The 19,885-nt window shown below is 44.5% G+C and overlaps 2 protein-coding genes across 11 annotated transcripts in view; one reads left to right on the top strand and one right to left on the bottom strand.

Moving 5' to 3' along the window:
* Positions 1–8,419, bottom strand: part of UBN1 (ubinuclein 1) — a 41,887-nt gene extending 33,468 nt beyond the window's left edge. For 3 of the 4 annotated variants that reach the window (XM_081965317.1, XM_081965319.1, XM_081965320.1), the window contains exons 1-3: positions 8,288–8,419; positions 7,376–7,550; positions 884–1,695 (exon numbers count right to left, since the gene is read on the bottom strand). In XM_081965317.1, the coding sequence (XP_081821443.1) occupies positions 884–1,132 (249 nt within the window). In that variant the 5' untranslated portion in view covers positions 1,133–1,695; positions 7,376–7,550; positions 8,288–8,419. Of the gene's footprint in view, positions 1–883; positions 1,696–7,375; positions 7,551–7,967; positions 8,129–8,287 lie in introns of those variants that run through there. The other variant, XM_081965318.1, reaches the window with a different exon arrangement.
* Positions 8,420–8,825: 406 nt separating this feature from the next.
* The window catches only part of GLYR1 (glyoxylate reductase 1 homolog), a 37,512-nt gene continuing 26,452 nt past the window's right edge, over positions 8,826–19,885 (top strand). For all 7 annotated transcript variants that reach the window (XM_081965328.1, XM_081965327.1, XM_081965326.1 and 4 more), the window contains exons 1-3: positions 8,826–9,034; positions 14,419–14,455; positions 17,344–17,423. In XM_081965328.1, coding sequence (XP_081821454.1) covers positions 8,964–9,034; positions 14,419–14,455; positions 17,344–17,423 — 188 coding nt within the window. In that variant the 5' untranslated portion in view covers positions 8,826–8,963. The remainder of the gene's footprint in view (positions 9,035–14,418; positions 14,456–17,343; positions 17,424–19,885) is intronic.

The following is a 19,885-nucleotide window of genomic DNA, read 5'->3' as shown; positions in this document are numbered from 1 at the left end:
TCCAGTGATGTTGCAACTTTGGTCACTAAATGAAAAGTTACAAGACGAGGACTGCCTGTAAATGATACACTATGATTGTACTTTTAACTACTGTAAAGATTGGCAGCAACTTCTTGATTTTTTTTAAACTTAGCCCCCTTTTAGCTTTCTCTCTGATGCCTTTTGCTTACTTCATAGTAGTTTATCTTAGTTTTTAATCTTTCTTTTTTTTTTAAAAAAAAAATCAAGTTTATGTCTTTGCAACAAACCTATTCTTCCCCTACCACTCTTAGGTAAAGGTCAAGGTTCCCCTTGTACATATGTGCTAGTCGTTCCCAACTCTAGGGGGTGGTGCTCATCTCCGTTTCAAAGCCAAAGAGCCAGCGCTGTCCGAAGACGTCTCCGTGGTCATGTGGCCGGCAACACTAAACATTGAAGGCACACAGAACGCTGTTACCTTCCCACCAAAATGGTCCCTATTTTTCTACTTGCATTTTTATGTGCTTTCGAACTGCTAAGTTGGCAAAAGCTGGGATAAATAACTGGCGCTCACTCCGTTATGCGGCACTAGGGATTCAAACTGCCGAACTGATGACTTTTTTGATTGACAAGCTCAGCATCTTAGCCGTTGAGCCACCACGCCCCTCCTCTTGCCACAGTCCCAAATGACATGTATCAGCCAGTTGTTTGAATTTTCCCATGGATTTTTACCCAGGCTTCTGCAGGCCACTGATTTTGTTGGGCTGGCCATCTTTGACTGCCATTTCATGGCTGTCAGCCACCCGGCGTTTCTGGGACTTTGGCAGGGCCAGACTTATGACTGAAGCGATTGTCACTGTCTATTTAGATGCACATTACAAATTAAAAAATTAAAAAAAAAGAGAGAAGAAAAAGGCCCGCTTACCTTTTCTCCCGCAGAACTGCTTTTCGCTTTGCCTCGCGTCATCTTTAGCAGTTCTGGGTAAAAGAATTCCGGGCAGCGCTTGTGATCTGGCTCAAAAAGGGAGAGGGCGATGCGTACGGCTGCAGCTGCTGGCTCAGACTCTGGAGGCTGCTCTGGATTGGCGACATCCTCCCACCGAGGTTTTTTCAGCAAAGGGGTACCCAGTGGGCCTGATAAAGAAGTGAGTTGGACCCGGTGGGGTTCCGTCATGGCTAGTAGCTTCGTTGCAGCTACTCTCAAGGCATGGTCTCCATCGCTTGAGGCCACAGGTGTACGTACGGGAGCGTTCAGGGTTATCACGCACTGAGAACCGATCGCTGAAGACCAAAGTCAAGGCTGATCTTAGATTACAACTTCGAAAGTCACCGAAAGAGTCTCTGTTGTTATCCTAAACGAAGAATCATCCCATAGCAACACCTTGGGGGGGGGGGGGGGGTTGGATTAACTTCCGGCCCTTGGAGTGATGGTCACCACGCGGTCCAGCTGTCTTTCAAGCAGCGAGCGAAGGCAAACGGGCAGAAATGATTTTCTGAAGGGAGCAACTTTTATACAATTTCCTCTGTGGCTATAAAAGTCAGCCTGGATTGCAGTGCTGCGCATTAGAGGGTTTCCCATGCAACGGGCTGACATAATCAAAGGACACCAAACACATGAGCTCCAGTTTTCAGGCAAACCAGAATCTGTCGTCCTTCAGATGCCGATTCATCCAGTCCAGTGGCTGGTAGGCAGCGTTCCTGATAACTCCCTTCCGCACAGGTTTCTTTCTACTTGATCTAGAGAGGGGGGGGGGGGGGGGGGATAAGAAAAGTTTCAGCCCACGACCCGGCCTGGCAGCCTGCCCAGGAAATAGATCCCTCTGCTTTCGCCTAGCAATGTGTTTCAGCTCGAATGAGGCTATACGGAAACTGTACGGTAAGAGAGGATGGAGGAAGCTCAGTGAAATAATGCACCCCACAATACTAATCCGGCGCTTGGCAAAACTAATCGCTGTACAAAACCTCTTTTTGGATAACAATAGATGTGAGAGAAAGGATGGGTGGTTCAAAGGAACAACAAATGACTTCATTCATTAGAACACACTCACACACACACACCATACATAGTGGGGAGAAATAGCTAAGCAGTTTACTTATCTTTAGTTCTTCCAATCTGGAGTGCGTGTCTATTTACCAGAGGTGTGCTGGTAAATAGCAATAACACTAGCACCTAGACTTATATACTGCTGTACACTGCTTTACTAGGGACGCGGTGGCTCCCTAGTGCTGTGTAACTGAGGGAGCTCCGGTTACTTGTCCCAGCTTCTGCCAACTTAGCAGTTCGAAAGCACATAAACAATGCAAGTTGAAAAATGGGAACAACCTTTGGTGGGAAGGTAATAGCGTTCTGTGCGCCTTTGATGTTTAGTCATGCCGGCCACATGACCACGGAGATGTCTTCGGACAGCGCTGGCTCTTCGGCTTTGAGACGGAGATGAGCGCCACCCCCTAGAGTCGGGAACGACTAGCACATATGTACGAGGGGAATCTTTACCTTTACAGTGCTTTACAGTCCTCTCTAAGCAGTTTACAAATGTCAGCATATTAGCCCCCAACAATCTGGGTCCTCATTTTACCCACCTCGGAAGGATGCCAGGCTGAGTCAACCTTGAGTCAGTCAGGATCGAACTCCTGGCTGCGGGCAGTGAGTTAGTTTGCAGTACTGCATTCTAACCACTGGGGACACCCTGGATCTTATGTTTAGGAACTGGCTCCGTTGCCGCCACCCTATCACCAGTCAAGGAATATCGGATTGGCATGAGAGGCAGCACAGCACAGCTTTGGTCTCGACTGGCGTGCAAAATTCCAGAAGATTTAACCGCCAGTTATACTCACCACAGCTAACATGTCACTGAGATGGGATAACACAATGCTGATTGCAATGAAGGGGCACTCTGAGTTGATTGTGATGCAACACAATGGTTCCTAGTTACCTATGTTGTCAGCAACAACCAACCAATTCGTATGTCAGAATAACCGGTCAGATTCACCTGAGGTCGCAATGCAGCTTGTTGTGCTTTGGCTTAGTGCGCCAGGAGGTCATGATTTACAAAGGGATTTTGAACAAAACTGATTTAAAAGATGGAGGAGGGAGTCCATTGAGCAAGGAATAGAATTAAAGGGGATATGGCTGAAGGATCCGACCTCCCTTATATTACTTGGAGGACCCTGAAAATACATTGAGGGGTGGAGTGCCAAAGCGTAAAATCAATATGCTTAAGTGGAGGCTCTTAGCAGATGCTATATGAATGTGGAGAGGTGCAGAGCTCAAGCCAACTGCTGGGATGTCAGCTGCCACCAGAAACATGTTTAAAGTTTTATTTAGATACTGAAGAAGACAGCCAGTCAAGTTGTATAGTACAACTTTGGATTCGTTTGTAAGCACTGAGGGGATGGGGGTGTTTCAAAGATAAAAATGGATCTACTCTCCCTCCAAGAGACCTTCTATTTTTTCCAGAAGAAATCCAATATGATACTGCGAAAACCAGAAAGTTTTGGTAATTTTAAGAGGCCAAAAGTGAGGTGAGAAAGGTGACTTTAGCCATAGAAATCAACACCATATGAATAAAGGTAAAAGTAAAGGTTCCCCTCGCACATATGTGCTAGTCATTCCCGACTCTAGGGGGCGGTGCTCATCTCCGTTTCAAAGCCGAAGAGCCAGCGCTATACAAAGATGTCTCCGTGGTCATGCGGCCGGCATGACTAAATGCCGAGGGCGTACGGAGCGCTGTTACCTTCCCACCAAAGGTGGTTCCTATTTTTCTACTTGCATTTTTTACATGCTTTCGAACTGCTAAGTTGGCAGAAGCTGGGACAAGTCATGGGAGCTAGGGATTCGAACTGAACTGCCAACCTTCCTGATCGACAAGCTCAGCATCTTAGCACTGAGCCACCGCATCCCTACCCTATGAATACACAATGCTAAACTGGCCACTGACCCTTAAAGAAAAATGTTTAATTTTAGGACCTGAACAGTGCCTTGGCGCCAGTAAAACTAATGAATGAAACATTTAATTTCTGCTAAAGGGAAAACCTTTAGCCAGAGTCAAAATACTTCCAAACTTTTGACAAGTTAGATTGTTCTGACTTAGCTGCGAAACTGTGTACAAATAAAATATTTGCACATGGAGGGAGTTCTTTGGAGCAACAGCAGTGTTTTCTTTTTTTCAAAGCCCACCAAAGGAGAGGCATAGATGCAAAGAAGCCAAGGAAAATACACTGATTCTCAGCCACATCCTTGGGGGCACTTGCTTCAAAACAAGAACTCTCTAAGGACAAAGCTTAAGACTTGTTAAAAAGCTAGTGTAATATAACAAAACATTATACAGCTCAGCTATCATTTTACTGAACGATTTTAGGCTTGTGCTTTGACTCGATAGTAGAGTCTACAGAATGGATTTAAGGAAGACTGTACTCCTTTTTGAAATGCAGACAGCCACCGAGAGACAGACAGCGTGATGAGAGATAGACAGTGTGATATGTGAGATGGCTCTTGAAAATAATGGACTTTGGTCATAATTGCCAGCAATATCTTATGCTATAGTAGAAAGATTTCCCTACATTCAATTCCTGATATTATATCTCTGACACATGCATTTAAAGTACTTTATTGTCATCTCAAATTCTTCTCTTTCTATTGTCCATTATCATGGCTCTTTTCTGGACATGCTTTATCTCAGCCCTGTGTTATCTTAGTCTTCCCTCATTTGGCCCCCATCAAGTGTTCTGGGTTCAATGTTGGCTGAAGAGTTTTAAATCCCAATGCATTTAAAGGGCAGCATCTTAATGAAGGCCATTTTACAAATTTGCAAGAATGCAGCTCTTGCTTTCTAGCAAAGTCTCTCTCCCATTATTGCATTTCTATTGTTTCATTTGAGATTCCTTATCTTCATTTAATACTTGGGAAAGCAAAATGCTTTTGTCTGATAGAGCAACATTGTATCTTCACAGGAAAACAGATACTGCTTGCCCATTCAGAAATTATCTAGGTCAGAAATACAGTATTCAGTAAGTTAGCCTTTAATAATGAAAATTCTTTCCATTTTTAATTTCTCCTTTAATTTCCTCTTCCACTTGTTTCTTCACTTTCTTTTTTCATTTCCTGTTCAGAAAACAGATCCTTTTATTATATATTTAACAATAATCTGTTTTTTCCACTCTGTTCATACAGATAGCTCCTCCTCTTCCAATTTATTCCCCACAACATCAAAACCATTTAGTTGATTGGACAGAGATTGGACTTAATTTTAGAATTGTCCAATCTATCTCATGCATTAACTGCCTGCTTATATTAGCTTCCATTCCATTTTATGGAGTTGCATATAATTTATTGTTCTGTAGTGTTACACCAGAAAACAGAAATCAAAACAAATCTGTGCAATTGCTAGAGAGCAGCATAAACTACTAAACTTACCAGCACTAGCATTCCAAAATGAACAAAATCAAAACAGGTTTGTCTAATTTCTTCAGTTTTAGTTCAGTTTATAGAAAGATAACAGACTGTCTTATCAGTGGTAACAAGAAGTTATTTTTCTCCACACTTCCCTGTTATTTCAAAGTTGTATTGTGGGCACTATCAGAATACTGAACTCCTTCTCCCTACTTCAAATTACTTCTCATTGATGAATTCTAATTGGCAAACCACAAATAACCTTATTCCAGCTTTCAAAATGTATAATATAGCACTGATACAAATGGCTAATATTTTGTAGTACAGTGCTTTGTTTTTTTGCAAAAACAACAGGTAGCAGCATATTGAGCCCCCCTCCAACAAATACACAAATTAGAAATGTCACATCAACAACCAGAGCCCTTGCTTCTGTCCCTGAATATTTTTTCAAAACAAATGGAACAAGGGTTTCAAAATCCTCACTCTAACCATATACTAAAACTCTTGTGTTTTAGCCTTTAATTGGGAGAAATGGTACATCATCGGACTGGAGACTAAAACATATGAGGAACAGGAACTGAGTATGTCTAGTTTAATGAAAAGAAGGAATAGGGGAGACATGATAGCACTCTTCCAATATCTCAAGGGTTGCCACAAAGAAGAGGGAGTCAAACTATTCTCCAAAGCACCTGAGGGTAGAACAAGAAGCAACGGGTGGAAACTAATCAAGGAGAGAAGCAACTTAGAACTGAGGAGAAATTTCCTGACAGTTAGAACAATTAATCAGTGGAACAGCTTGCCTCCAGAAGTTGTGAATGCCCCAACACTGGAAGTTTTTAAGAACTTTACTTTACTTTATTTAGATTTATAAACCGCTCCCTCTCCCCGAAGGGACTCGGGGCGGTGAAGATGTTGAAGAAGATGTTGGATAGCCATTTGACTGAAACGGTATAGGGTTTCCTGCCTAGGCAGGGGGTTGGACTAGAAGACCTCCAAGGTCCCTTCCAACTCTGTTATTGTATTGTAAAATGTTTTCAACCAGGGCACCTCAAATGGACTAACTTACACAACATATCCAAAAATCTGGGACCTAGGGTTCTTTGTGGAACTGAAATTTTTCAAAACACTTTGAACAATTCATGACACAAACATCCCCATAAAGCATGATCTATGATCAACCGCTATAGTGCTATACCAGCTGTGCAGTTCAACATGGGCTATTTTCAAGGCAGAAGACATCTGAATATCTCCCTGAAATTGAAAGAAGTTTTCAAGTGACGCCTAGTACATTAAAAGCCACTGTTGAAGGGTTGACGAATCTGATAAAGAAATACCTCTGAAACAATGACCCAACAGGTCATGGGTCATCGCCGGCGGCCAGTGGAGCTGGCAGCAGATTCAGACAGTGAGGAGGTTGGGGAGGAACATGGGCCAGTCCTGGAGTCTGGGGAAGGCTCCGGGGAGAGCACTGTGTCGTATGCCAGTTATCAGCTGACTTTAGAATCAGACATCAGTGAGGCAGACCTCTAAATTGTCCCTTGAAAGACTTTGCTGGATGTGAATGAGCAGAATTCACAGGAAATTAATAAAAGGGTTTTTTGTCGGGACAGGAGTTTGCTCCATGCTCTTACGTTGAAAAACAACATCATATTAAAATCCCACCGAACCATTATGATAAGCAGTGGGTGCATCCATTTTAATCCATCATACAGCGAATATCGACAATGATCACCGATGCGAAGGAAAGCTTCGATAGAGGAGAACATTGGTAGCTCAGGGTTGAAATGAGGAACCCTTGGTGCTCCCTAAAGTTTGTCGTTTTCCTGCAGGTAACAATATCAGCGGTAGACAGTAATGATGTTGCCTACTGTGGGTCACGAAACATTTTGCAAGGAAACCAGCAAAGCCAGAGAAAACCAAGCACCCCGTCAAAAGGAAAGCTCTTTGGGGGCGCTGCCTTAAAAAGTGAGGGGGTTTAAAATACACGGATCTAGGAGGATAAAGAGCAAAGAGGAAGAGAGCCATTACCTTCCTGAATTTGAAGGGCATCCATCCCAAAGTCTTCTGAAAGGAGGTCAAGAGAGACTTCTTCCTCTCCAGCTGTTCTGCAAAGAATCTGGGCTGCACCCCAATTATTTTCTTTTGGGGGGGGGGGAAGAAGCCCTGCTGCTCAGTTCTGGCCCAAAGCCCCCTCCCCTTTCACCTGCAGGAAGAAGAAGAGCTTTGAGCTAGCGCTGGGGCTCCAAATTTTATTTTATTTAGAATATATATACAGGCGCCTAGTGGCTGACAGCCACTCCCCCCCCACCCAAGCCAACAGCTGCCAGCCAGGCGGGACCCCAAGCTGGCAAAACACCCACTCCCCACTCCTCCCCCCTAGACCAGCTTCTTCTGTTTAGGGATTACTGGATAAGTAATAATTAGCAAAAGCCCCCCCCCCCCAATTGGCAATGGGAATTGGAGTCCTTCCCATCTGGAAGGCCGAGTTGGGTGGGTGGGAGGATTGGTTCAATCAGGCGAAGCTGAGGCTCTCCCCAGGGCAGCCCGTCTTGCGGGACAGGTTAGGCCGGGTCAGGCCTGGCTTCGTACCTCCCTTCCCTCATCTTTCACCGTCCTCTACCTCGTTTGGGGCCGACCCGTCGGGAGTCCCGGCCTTCTCGCGCCGCGAGTTGGGCCCAGAGAAGCGAGGAGGCAATTTAGTGTGACAACCCCGCTCGGGGCTGCTCTGGAAGCCGAGGATGAAGGAGAAGGCGGCCCGACAGGTTGAAAGGCGCCGCTTATTATTGCCCTCCCCCCCCCACCACCCCCAGTTAGCGAGGCGGAGAGCAAGGCCCCGTTGCCCCTAGTTACGAGGGAGGCGCTTTCGCGCGCTGGGAGGTTTGTCCCTTCTCGCGCCCTGTACCCTCCCTCCCCTCTCCCGCCGTTGCCCGCTGCGCTCACCGCTCGCGCTCCGGCCGCCCTGTCCTCCTCCTGCGGGGCGCCCGCCGTCGCTCTTCCAACCACCAGCGGCGCCTCGTCGGCCGGCCCCCACCTCCCCTCACCAGCCTAAGCCCTGCTGCCCGCCCCGCCAAGATGCCTTCTCTCTTCGGAGCGCCCGCGTCACGTGCCAGGGGTGGGCAGAAGCAGGCCCCGCGCGCGCGCAAGGGAGGCCGGGAAGTAGGAGAGTGGGGGGGGGAAAGGATCGAGAGAGCGAGCGCGTCACGTGACGCCAACGCCGCCTTCCAGGCGCGCGGGGGAGGGAAGGGAAAAGGAGTTTGTGGGGGGGGACGGGATGGCGGACGGACGGCGACGTCGGGTCACGTGGGGGGGCGCCCCGCGGACGCCGCGCTCCGCATCACGTGCAGGGGCCCGGCCTATCGGGGCTCCCCTCTCTGCCTCCCTCTTTTCTCCCTCCCTCCCTTCGCTGTTCTTCCTAGCCGTCCCTGCCTGAGGGAGAAGAAGGAGGAGAAGCGGGCGGTGCGCGAGCCGGCCGCGGAGAAGGAAGCGGCGGAGGACGGAGGCAAAGCGCCGGGCCGAGCGAGCGAGCCGGGGGTGGAGGGGTGTCTCGAGGGGGCCGTTCGGCGCGAGGAGGGTGTGGCGGCCGAGGCGCAGCGACGGTGCCGGCTGGGTCGGGAAGATGGCGGCGGCGGCGGCGGCAGGGGCGACGGCGGCGCCGCCTGTGAACCTGCGGCTGGGAGACCTGGTGTGGTGAGTTGCGGGGCCGAGGGGGCGCCGCCGAGCCTGGGGAAGAAGGGGCAGGGCGGGGCCGCGGGGCCTGATAAGGGGCGGAGGGCGGGCCAAGCCCTTCAAAAATAAATAAATAAGGAAAGAGGTGGGGGGGGGGGGAGAAAAAAAACGGCCGACAAAGCCGTGTGGAGACCGGAGCGGCGCTTCGGACCGGCCGGGCTGGAGCTGCGAGACGGAAACGGTGAGCTTGGGCCGAAGGTGCTTCCTCGGAGAAGGGGCTGAGGGAGGAGGAGGAGGAGGAGAAGACCCTTGGGAGCCCTTCCACGGGTTGGAGCGAGGAATAGCCAGGCCCTTTCTTGCTCTTCTCCGTCCGCTTCGCAGTAGAGCCTCGGGCTCCGGGTGTCAGCCGGCCCCGAAGACTTGGGGCGGGGGAGTGGGAGAACCAGCCACGGGGAAGAGCGATGCCTGGGCCGAGGCGAAGCGTTGGGGCCGCCTCGGAAGCAGCAGCAGCAGCAGCAAAAACGGCTACGTCTCCCTGGGGAGCCCTTCCTGGGCAGCCAAATGGAGGAAGGGACCAAAAGACCCTTCTTGGTTTAAGAAAAAAAATAGGGAGGGGGGGTCCTTGCGCCTTCCTTACTCACCATCCAACCTTCCCAACTGACCTAAAAAGTAAAGTCAACAACAAGCGCTTGCCTTCTTCAACTGGCTGCGTTGGAAATATAAAGGAAGCGCAGTGTATTTATTTATTACTTATTTTATTTACTTTGTCAAAACCTGTACAGGTAACAGGTATGTATGAACATGAGCTCACGGAAAGAGTATAAACAGATGATTACAAAGAACTATAAGAATGGACATAAAGGCACATGGAATGGATGCAGATAAATGGGAGACAGAAGGCATGCTGGTGCATTTATGCACGCCCCTTTACGGACCTCTTAGGAATGGGGTGAGGTCCACGGTAGACAGCTTGAGGTTGAAACTGGGGGTTTGAGGATGTAACAACGGAGTCGGGTAGAGCATTCCAGGCATTGACCACTCTGTTGCTGAAGTCGTATTTTCTGCAATCGAGTTTGGAGCGAGTTTCCATCTATTGTTTGCCCATGTATTATTACGGTTGACGTTGTAACAGATGATTTTGTGTTCTATGCTTAGGTCAGAAGGTAGGCAACGTAGTATTGGTCAGCAAGTTCAAGTTCAGATGCTGTTTCTTGGCTGTTGAAGCTGTATCCCTCTTCCAAGAGATAACAGTAATAATAATAATACAGTTTTGCTCCATGGAGAGGAAGAATGTGGTCAGTGTACTCCTGCAATTCCTATAATTATAGAGTAGTTGGTGTTGAAGCAAAAGGAGGAGGAGGGCTGAAGCTCAGCCCAATAGGCCAGGCTTTGCATGCAAAGGAATAGTCCCATCTTTCATTCTGGGCATTTCTTAGTAGGGTAGGTAAGTAGAATAGACTAGACTAGAATTATTTATTCGCCAAGTTTGTTTGGACACAAGGAATTTGTCTCCGGTGCAGAAGTGCTCAGTGTACATACAAACAACAACAAAGTGATAGACTCCTACAGAAACTTTTAGGGGGACAGCTTGGCTTCTGTAAGAATGCTTAGCAAAATTGGATAATGTCTGGTAGTCTTTCCTCACCCAACATATCTGCTGTGTGGATTTCAATTCCCAGATTCCTGTGTCGTAGATATGAGGAATTCTTGCAGTTGACATCTCTCATTTGAAATGCAACAAGGTCAGGAAGAGCTGGTCTGAAGCTACCCTGCAGTTTCCCACATAATGTTCCTAAGTGGCTTAATCAGGGAATAATTTATTTTAACTAAATTTATGTAGAGAGGCTCTGGGAGCTATTCGTTGCTGTCTTATTACCTTCATCTAGGTTTTGTTTTGTGGGTGTTCCTTTTATAAAAATATCCTGTAAGATTTATAATACAGGCCACTTTCAAAAAATCCCATGAGTTGAATGGCTTCCATGTAAAATGACATAGGATTAATTCCATGGACTAGTAAACCTTGCAGACTCTTGTTCTTCTTTACCAGCAATTTTATGATGCAGGTCTCTAACACAGCAACTGTACAGGGAATAACAGATTTTTTTTTTCCTGGTAGCAAGTGGGCTTGTTAGGAATTACAAGATTAGAGTGAAAGTTCTTGAAATTAACATTCCTTAATTGTATGCATGGTTTATACTTGCCCTTGATTTTTCCATGATTGCAAGACATTGTTGGTTAAGGGCTATGTAAGTCGTAGGTTTCTACTGTCAAGTTCTTGGACAGCTACTAGCCGACCCATCATTATGTGCCAATTGAGAATTTTGGGAATTTGTAAAACCTATCTTTAAATGTGTGGCATCAATGAATAACCTGTACTATTGTTGGGCAGTTAGAGTGTCTTCATTGTATAATGCCGATAATAAAGAGGGTCATTTACAATTTAATAATAGTTATGTATGATATTCAGAGGAAACCACAATTACCAACTGAATAGAGTGGGTTTAGGGAGTATGAAAGTGTAACCTTAAATGTTACTCATTAGATGTTTCAGATGATTAAAGTGTATATCGCAGCCCACATTGTATTTGTGAAGAAATTCTGCTGTTTTTTTTTAATTTCTGGAAAGACGTGGAAAGCTCTTGGTAAATTTGAATTGTCAAATTTAAGTGTCATTGTCATCAAAGACTATATTTAAAAAGTTATTTTTTTCTACCTCTTCAGACATGTGACTCTTGGTAGAACTAACAGTTTAATATTACAATTAGAAGATAATCTAAATACACTAAATGAGTGTAAAGCTAAGCATCCTTCATTTTGCATCTTAGGACTGGCATTGGATCGAATATTGATAATATTGACTTCTTAATGGCTTGGACAGAAAAAGCAAGAGCTTTTGGCATGTTTTACCCAATTTCCTTTGCTGTGATAATTCTGAACTCTGTTATGAATATAGCTCTCCCTGCTCTGCTAGCATTCATTAATATCAAATTAAGTAAACAAGTGAAATTTTTCAGCAAAGATTCAAGGCTAAATTGCTTAAGTCATCTATAGCTTTTGCAAATCCATAATGTCTCTAGCATTCTATAGGGATATCATTTTGGTAGCTGGTGGTACTTTACGGTCCTCTTAAATAATGTAGTAGGTATGTTTCTGGGGAAGGGAAAAGCGTACAGCTAGCAGTGGTGGGTTCCGGATCCCGTTGCAACTATATCGGTTGCAAGGGGGCCCGGCGTCCTCCACATGAACACATGCATGCGTCCTACGCTCCAGTGACGCTGCTCGGCGGAGCTTCACGCAGGCGCTGTATGCACCATGCGCGGAAGCGCCGAAGAGTTTAAAGATAGGTAAGGGCTGGGCCCTCCGGAGCACCGTACCGGAATGGTACTCTGGGCAGGCACCGGTATGCCCGTACCGGGGTGTACCGCTTGCCACCCACCACTGACAGCAAGACACTGAAAATCAGAGAAAAATACAAGCATTTTAAACTGTCAGTGCTTTAATTGGACAATTACGGTCATAAGTTATGATGGTTGTAAAGCGAGCCAGCATGTGACACATGGTTTTATGACCTTTTTTGCAGTGGTCATAAAGAGAGTGCTGAACTGAGGTACAGGTTGTCCTCGACTTACCAAAGTTCATTTAGTGACGGTTCAATGGTACTGAAAAAAGTGACGACTTACGACAGTTTTTCACCTTGATGACTGTTGCAGCAGTTGGATGTGCGATGACTGACTTGCATTTATACCAGTTGCAGTGTCCCAGAGTCTCATGATCCTCTTTTACGACCTTCTGGCAAGCAAAGTCAATGGGGAATCCAGATTCACCGAATAACCGTGTTACTAATTTAAGAACTGCAGTGATTCGCTTAACAAAAATGGCAAGAAAAGTCGTAAAATGGGACAACACACTTAACAGATTCCTCACTTAGCAATATAAATTTTGGGCTCAGTTGTGGTCATAGGTCGAGGACTACCTGTACTGTGCTTGATTAAGCTTAGTGATATATTTCAGGGCTGTATATTTCAAAAATACAATTTAGAAGTACTTTGCTTCTTCCGCCAGCGCCATCCTTTTATCTCCACATTAAAGTAGCCTACTTTTTCAGGCTCCTGTGCAAATCTGAGAAAAGAGTGCTCCTTTTTTTAAAAATCTGTAATAAATATTTCAATGACTTATAGATCTCACTGGTCGTTTTGAATCCTTGGGGGCATCAAAAAGGTTAAAAATAGTTTCAAGCCATTGAACTTTATAAAGATGAAGAAATTCTGCTTTTAACAAAGTAGCTTAAGCAAAGGCTCCTAGTGGGTTTTTGGGATGCCTGTGTCTATGGAGAATCTCAATCATCTAGGCCACAGTTGTTTCAAAGGTGCTTTTTTTCCCCCTTTCAAAAGGCAACTGGACTGCTTTTTACTTGCGGAAGAAGGGGAAGATGTTATGCTTCTTATCCAAGAAGCTTCATCAGTTATAATTGGATGGTCAGGGGATGGAAGGATAGGTACTGACAGTTGAGACTGTATGGTTCTTATTCCTGGGCTTGGAAGCAATTTGGTAACAGTGCCAAAAGTTACAACATCATCGATCCTTTGTAATTTCTATGCCCAGTTTGAGTGCAAAGCCTTCTAATTCAGTATACGGTACTTAAAAAAAACATACTGTGTCCACTTTTCCATGACTTTGTGCATTTGGATATTGCCCTTTAATGTGAATTCCAATTATCAGACATTTTGGCAATACACGCTTGCTCTATTTTTGTAGAGTTGCTTTTTAAAGGAAAGCTGTTAAATCTGAATTAGTACTGGTAGAAGCTAGAGTAGGCTACTCTACTGGTAGAGTAGAGTAGGTTGGTTTTACCAGAAGCTACTATTTTAATCTGAAAAGTAGGGCATTTAAAGAGCAGTTGCTCTCAGTTCTGAGAGTCCACAAGCTAGGCAGTAATAATTTTAAATAAAAGACCTGCAAAAAGAAATTAAGGGTCATTGAGGCTACCCACATTGAGTCTTAATTTTGCATACTGCTAGATTATTTGTTTTACACACATCTGGAACTCCAAACAGTGACACTAGTTTCTAGTTTGCCCCTACCGAGTAAATTGGAAGCAATACAAAGGTTCTTTGCAGAAGCTGGTCTTTATTTTTAACAACGGATAGGCAGTATGAATATCTATAAACCTTTTTTTGCCATTCGTGAAAGCATTTTGCACCCAAGAAATTATTGGGTTGGATCTGCCTGGACTTCAGAGTGATACTCATTTTGTATTTTCATAAAATAATATTGTCCTGTAATCACACTTGGTTCACTATATAGTTCTTCAATTTCTTTTCTAATAGTACTAATGAAGTGCTGCTGTTTTTAATAGTGTGTTTGACTGACTTCTGGTTTTTGACTGACTTCTGGTTTTTCTGTAGGGGGAAGCTAGGGCGATATCCTCCTTGGCCAGGAAAGGTAAGTTCTTCAACCTAGATTCTAATCTGTTCTTTATCTTCTGGTTCTCTTGTATATTCAAACTGCCTAAAATTTTCTTTTTGTTTCAATGTAAGCCTTTTGGCAGGTTTCAAAACAGATTAGGTGCAGCAACTTAGTTTTTATCTTAGTTTCAGCGGAACAAGTTTCCCCCTCCTTTTTTGTTTACAGGGCTTTGTTTAATAAAGAGCTGACTTCAAAGGTAGCAGGCAGGAAAATAAATTCCGTGAATGCACAGGAACCTTAATAAATATATAATTTATTATAACTGTAGTTCTGCTTTTCAAACATGAAGTTTATTTAGCCCTGAGTTACATCCACAAGTCGATAAATTTAGAACCCCCGGGAGGTAGAGACAAATCCATTTCTGAGAGAGCAGGGACTGTTAAGTTAGCAGTCAATTGTTCACCCAAGTTATTCAGCATGGAGAGCATACGGAACATTATTTCAAGGTGCTCAGCTTTCCTGTTATGCTTCCTGATCATGTAATTGCTAGCTCTCCTGGAGGCAGGAAGCATGCTCTGCACATTAACTCATAATTTAGCTTTAAATCTCCTATAGTGCTGCTTTAAATCCTTCTTTCCATCTCTGCCCAGTTCCAGCATAGTGGTATTTTAAAAACGTAAGATAAAAACGATTAGTGTATCCATGGTTATGATTCTACCATACAAGTATTGAGTGGGAACTTGTGCTCTGCACACTTAATCCCTTTGTACATTTTTCCATTGTTTTCTTTATTGCTACAGCCCGAGTTCTGAGTAATCTTTTTCCCTCAGAAAAAATCAAAGCGATAGGCAATAAATATGACCAATGCTTAGATTTACTGCTAGTCTGATGTACCTTTTATATTGGAATAAAAATCCTATCCTTAAAATGATCATAACCTTTCCCAGTGTTGCTTACCCAATACTTAATTAAGCATCATACAGATGGTCTTTGCTTATCGATTGCTTGTTCAGTGACTGTCATGAGAAGTCTAGAATTATCCTAGCTGGTTTATGAATTCTGACCCAATCAGTATGTTTCCATTTGCTAGGCCTCGCCTTTTATGGGGAATGCAACATTTGTCTTCAGCTAAACTAAGTCTAGTGTCTTTTGTGAACTGAGCCATGAAATTGCCTTATTTACCGTATTTTTCGGAGTATAAGACGCACCATTCCCTCCCCCCCCCAAGGGTGAAAATATGGGTGCGTCTTATACACCGAATGTAGCCCCCCCACCAGAGGCCAAAAACGGGAGGCATGGAGGCAGCTATGGTCTGTGGCAATCCCTGCAGCCCGAAACAGCTGATTGGGGGTATTGGGCAATCCAATCAGCTGTGCTGAATCAGGCTGCAATAAGTGCTGAAGCTGACCTGGCTGGTCAGAGTTTGCAGCAGCAAGCACAATAATTGATTCGGCAGGATTCAAAATAATAATATACAATACAATACCAAAAGCAGGTTTTCCAAGGTAGTAGTAAATGCAAGCAAAACACAAGCAGTTTCACTTTCAGTTCTGCTAAGCCAGGCTCCTTCCTGTCTCCTTGTTGCTCGCACAGCAAATTTCAGAGTCCAAATAGCCCTCATTGGCTGGGTTGCTATGCCTATTTATTGCCTGACCTTGTTACCATGTGTTAGCTGAATACCGTAGATGCTGGTAGGCAGAGGCAGAATTTTTCTTCTTCTTATTTTCCTCCCCAAAAACTAAGCTGCGTCTTATACTCTGGAGCGTCTTATACTCCAAAAAATACGGTAATCTATACCAGAAACCCAAAATTGTTCAACACGACTTCACAATACACAAGTCCTGTTACATGTAGAAATAATGGTCATAAGGTCTTATCTGCTGCTGTTTTGGGCAGTGGAGATTTTTAAGGTGTGTGACAACTAGAACCCCAAAAGGTGCATTTTGTTCATAAAAATGTATGTCTTCAAGCCAGCTTTTGACCGGTAACTGCTTGGATTAGTCCCTGCAGTTTTCTTGGCAAAGTTTTTTAGGAGTGGTTTGCCACTGGCTCTTTCAAAGGGTTGAGAGAGAGTGCTTAGGCCAGGGGTGTCCAAACTTGGGAACTTTAAGACTTGTGGACTTCAACTCCCAGAATTCCCTGGCTGGGGAATTCTGGGAGTTGAAGTCTACAAGTCTTAAAGTTCCCAAGTTTGGACACCCCTGGCTTAGGCCAAGGTCACCCAGCAGGCTTTGTACCAAGGGTGGCAGATGGAATTGCATTCTCTCTCTTTCTAGCCTGGCCCCTTAACCACTACTCTCAAAAACCTTAAACATGAACCTTAAAACAAAGCCAGTACTCAGAATAAACCAGAAGCCACAATTCAGTTGGGTAGAAGGTTCCCATTGCCACGTTTTGTTGCCATCTGGATTTGTGGCAGCACCACTGGAGCCAGGAGCCTTTATACTTACTGCCTTTATCTGTGTCTCTCTCCAGAGGTTTGAATGGGAGTCTCCTCCACTTCTATCCCCAAAGAAGTAGGTAAGATTGGGAAAGAGTGATTAGGCCAAAGTCACACGGCGAATCTGTTGTCAAACCAGAATTTGAACCCATACCACATTTCATATTATTGTGCTATGTGACACTATGGCAAATATATCTTTAATTCCCACACTGGAAGTCTTTAAGAAGATGTTGGATAGCCATCTGTCTGAAACGGTATAAGGTTTCCTGCCCAGGCAGGGGGTTGGACTAGAAGACCTCCAAGGTCCCTTCCAACTCTGCTATTGTATTGTAATGTAATGTTTAATCTTATTTGCAGAACGGTGTCTTTCAAAGCACAACAATTCTGCAGGGAATACAGGATGAACCTTGAGAAAAATCAGTGTTATCTCTCTTTAACTGTTGCTGCTTTCCCCCATCCCCTCCTTTTTTTTATTTTTTAGATTGTTAACCCACCTAAGGACCTGAAGAAACCGCGTGGGAAGAAGTGCTTCTTTGTGAAGTTTTTCGGAACTGAAGACCAGTAAGTGACCCTCTCCTTTTTTCCCCTTTTTATCTGGAAGAGGAAACAACGGTTTTTTTAAAAAAAACAAACAAACCTCGGAGCCTTTGTAGAGAAGCTCTTGCTCACGATCTAGAATTTCACGTCTTTTTGTTAAATTGTCTTAATCTCTCAGCCAGTAGAAAAAGATGCTTTGGAATCAGTGTTAAAGATGAGTAACTGAATCTGGCCCATGAATGGATTCCCACCCGTTGGCTAGGAGATAGCCAACGTAAAGAGGGCTTCCTTTTGATGAAGTTAGAATCAGAGTGTTAAAATACATAATAGAATAGAATAACAGAGTTGAAAGGAGGTCTTCTAGTCCAACCCTCTGCTTAGGCAGGAAACCCTATGCCATTTCAGACAAATGGTTATATAATCTAGTCTTAAAAACTTCCAGTGTTGGAGAATTTACAACTCTGGAGGCAAGCTGTTCCACTGATTAATTGTTCTAACTGTCAAGAAATTTATCCTTAGTTCTAAGTTGCTTCTCTCCTTGATTAGTTTCCACCCATTCCTTCTTGTCCTGCGCTCAGGTGCTTTGGAGAATAGTTTGATTCCCTCTTCTTTGTAGCAACCTCTGAGTTATTGAAAGACTGCTATCATGTCTCCCCTAGTCCTTCTTTTCATCAAACTAGACGTTACCCAGTTCCTCTGAATGAAGAAAGACATTTGACACAGGAAGGTATGGTGAGATCATTTCCAGCCTCACCTCTCTCATGGGATGTCACTCCTTGTTCTAGATCAGGGGTCAGCAACCCGCGGCTCTGGAGCTGCATGTCGCTCTTTCATCCCTCTGCTGCGGCTCCCTGTCATTAGTTGGCTCCACAATTGATAGGGCTTTTGGTTAGGACATGTTTAGTGCAGTTTGTTCCATCGTGGTTTGGGCATCCCATCCCCGAACAATCAAAAGGATCTAATAAGTAAATCAGGGAACTTTTTATTTTTTCTGGAGAGCTGGGAATTTTGTAAAATGGAATTTGGGGCAATTGATGAACGTTTAATCTAGAATGACCACAATCTGAGAAAACATAGTTTTAAATTCTTCAACATAGGTTTATTCAATAAAATTGTAAAAGTGAAATGAGTGTTGACGGGGGACGGGACTTTATTCCTGTTTGGATTACAGTGTGATCTGTAAATTCAGCCCTTGGGATACTACAGTGTTAAGTATTATTTGTAGTGAGCCAGATTACTCTATAATCTGGTGCTGTAAAGTAATTTCATTTGTTCACAGCTTGTTAAGCCCTTGAAAGGCTGCTCAGCATGCTATATAATATGACACTTTTTAAATGGAGAGTTCATTCTCACTCTTGCTTCAAAATGGGGGCTGTATGTGAAATGCAGGTCAGTACTGGCAAAGATTAGTGAACAGATTGCAGCTAAAAGGGTCAGTCTTTCCAGGTGAATTGTGCATGGCTCAGTATTCAACTTGGAAAAATCTTATCACTTGCTGTAGGAGAGCAGCGGAAAGATGGAGCTCTGGAAAGTTAAATGAATTGAGTCCTGCTATAAGGAGAGCTCTATATGCCCTTCTTTTTTAGTGGGCATAAAATATAGTAAATGGGAATTAAAATTCCAAAAAACAAATATACGTTTACTGAAATTTCAGAAGCCAGGAAGATCACTACAGGTAGCCCTCTCTGTTTACAACAATTCATTTAGTGACCGTTTAGAGCAGGGGTGTCAAACTCATGTTGTCACGACGGTGTCATGTGACGTATTGTGATTGACCCCCCCCCTTCGCTAAAACAGGCGGGGCGGAGTAGCATGGAATGCATCTGGACCGCAGGTTTGGCTCCCCTGGAAAGATACAACAACACTAAAAAAGTGACATCTGGCCATTTTTCGCACAGCCGTTGCAGCATCCCCAAGATCATGTGACCAAAGTTTGGATGCTTGACAATTCGGTTGCAATGTCCTGTGTGTGTGTGTGTGTCACATGAGCTCCTTTTGCGACCTCCTGATAAAGTTAACAGGGAAGCCAGATTCACTTAACAACCGTGGCAGGAAAAGTTCGTAAAATGGAGCAAAACTAACCCCCGTCTCGCTTAGCCATGGAAATGTTGGGCTCGATCGCAGTTGTAAGGCGAGGACTAGCTGTATTGGAAAACCAGCATGTAGGAAATCAGATTAAGAAGCCTGGGTGATGTCTTGGTTGCTTCTCTGAAACTGCCAAGGCAGGACACAGTAGACCTCTCCTTTCCCCAAGGAAGTAGGCTTTCTTTCATTCCTACTACCCTGTTTCCCTGAAAGTAAGACCTCCCTGGATAATAAGTCCAATCGGGCTTTTCAGCACATCTGCTAAAATAAGCCCTCCCCAAAAATATTTAAATGCATGTGCAGCCAGTCCCCGCCATTTCCTGGGGGGAGGGGGGAACATGCCCCATGCGCCCCACATGCAGCTGCCATCCACGCAGAATGGCCTCGCAGAGGCCACTACT

This window comes from Natrix helvetica (assembly GCF_964273705.1).
Source record: "Natrix helvetica genome assembly, chromosome: 13".
NCBI classification, from domain to species: Eukaryota; Metazoa; Chordata; class Lepidosauria; order Squamata; family Natricidae; genus Natrix; species Natrix helvetica.
This window is presented reverse-complemented; position numbering and strand designations above follow the sequence as displayed.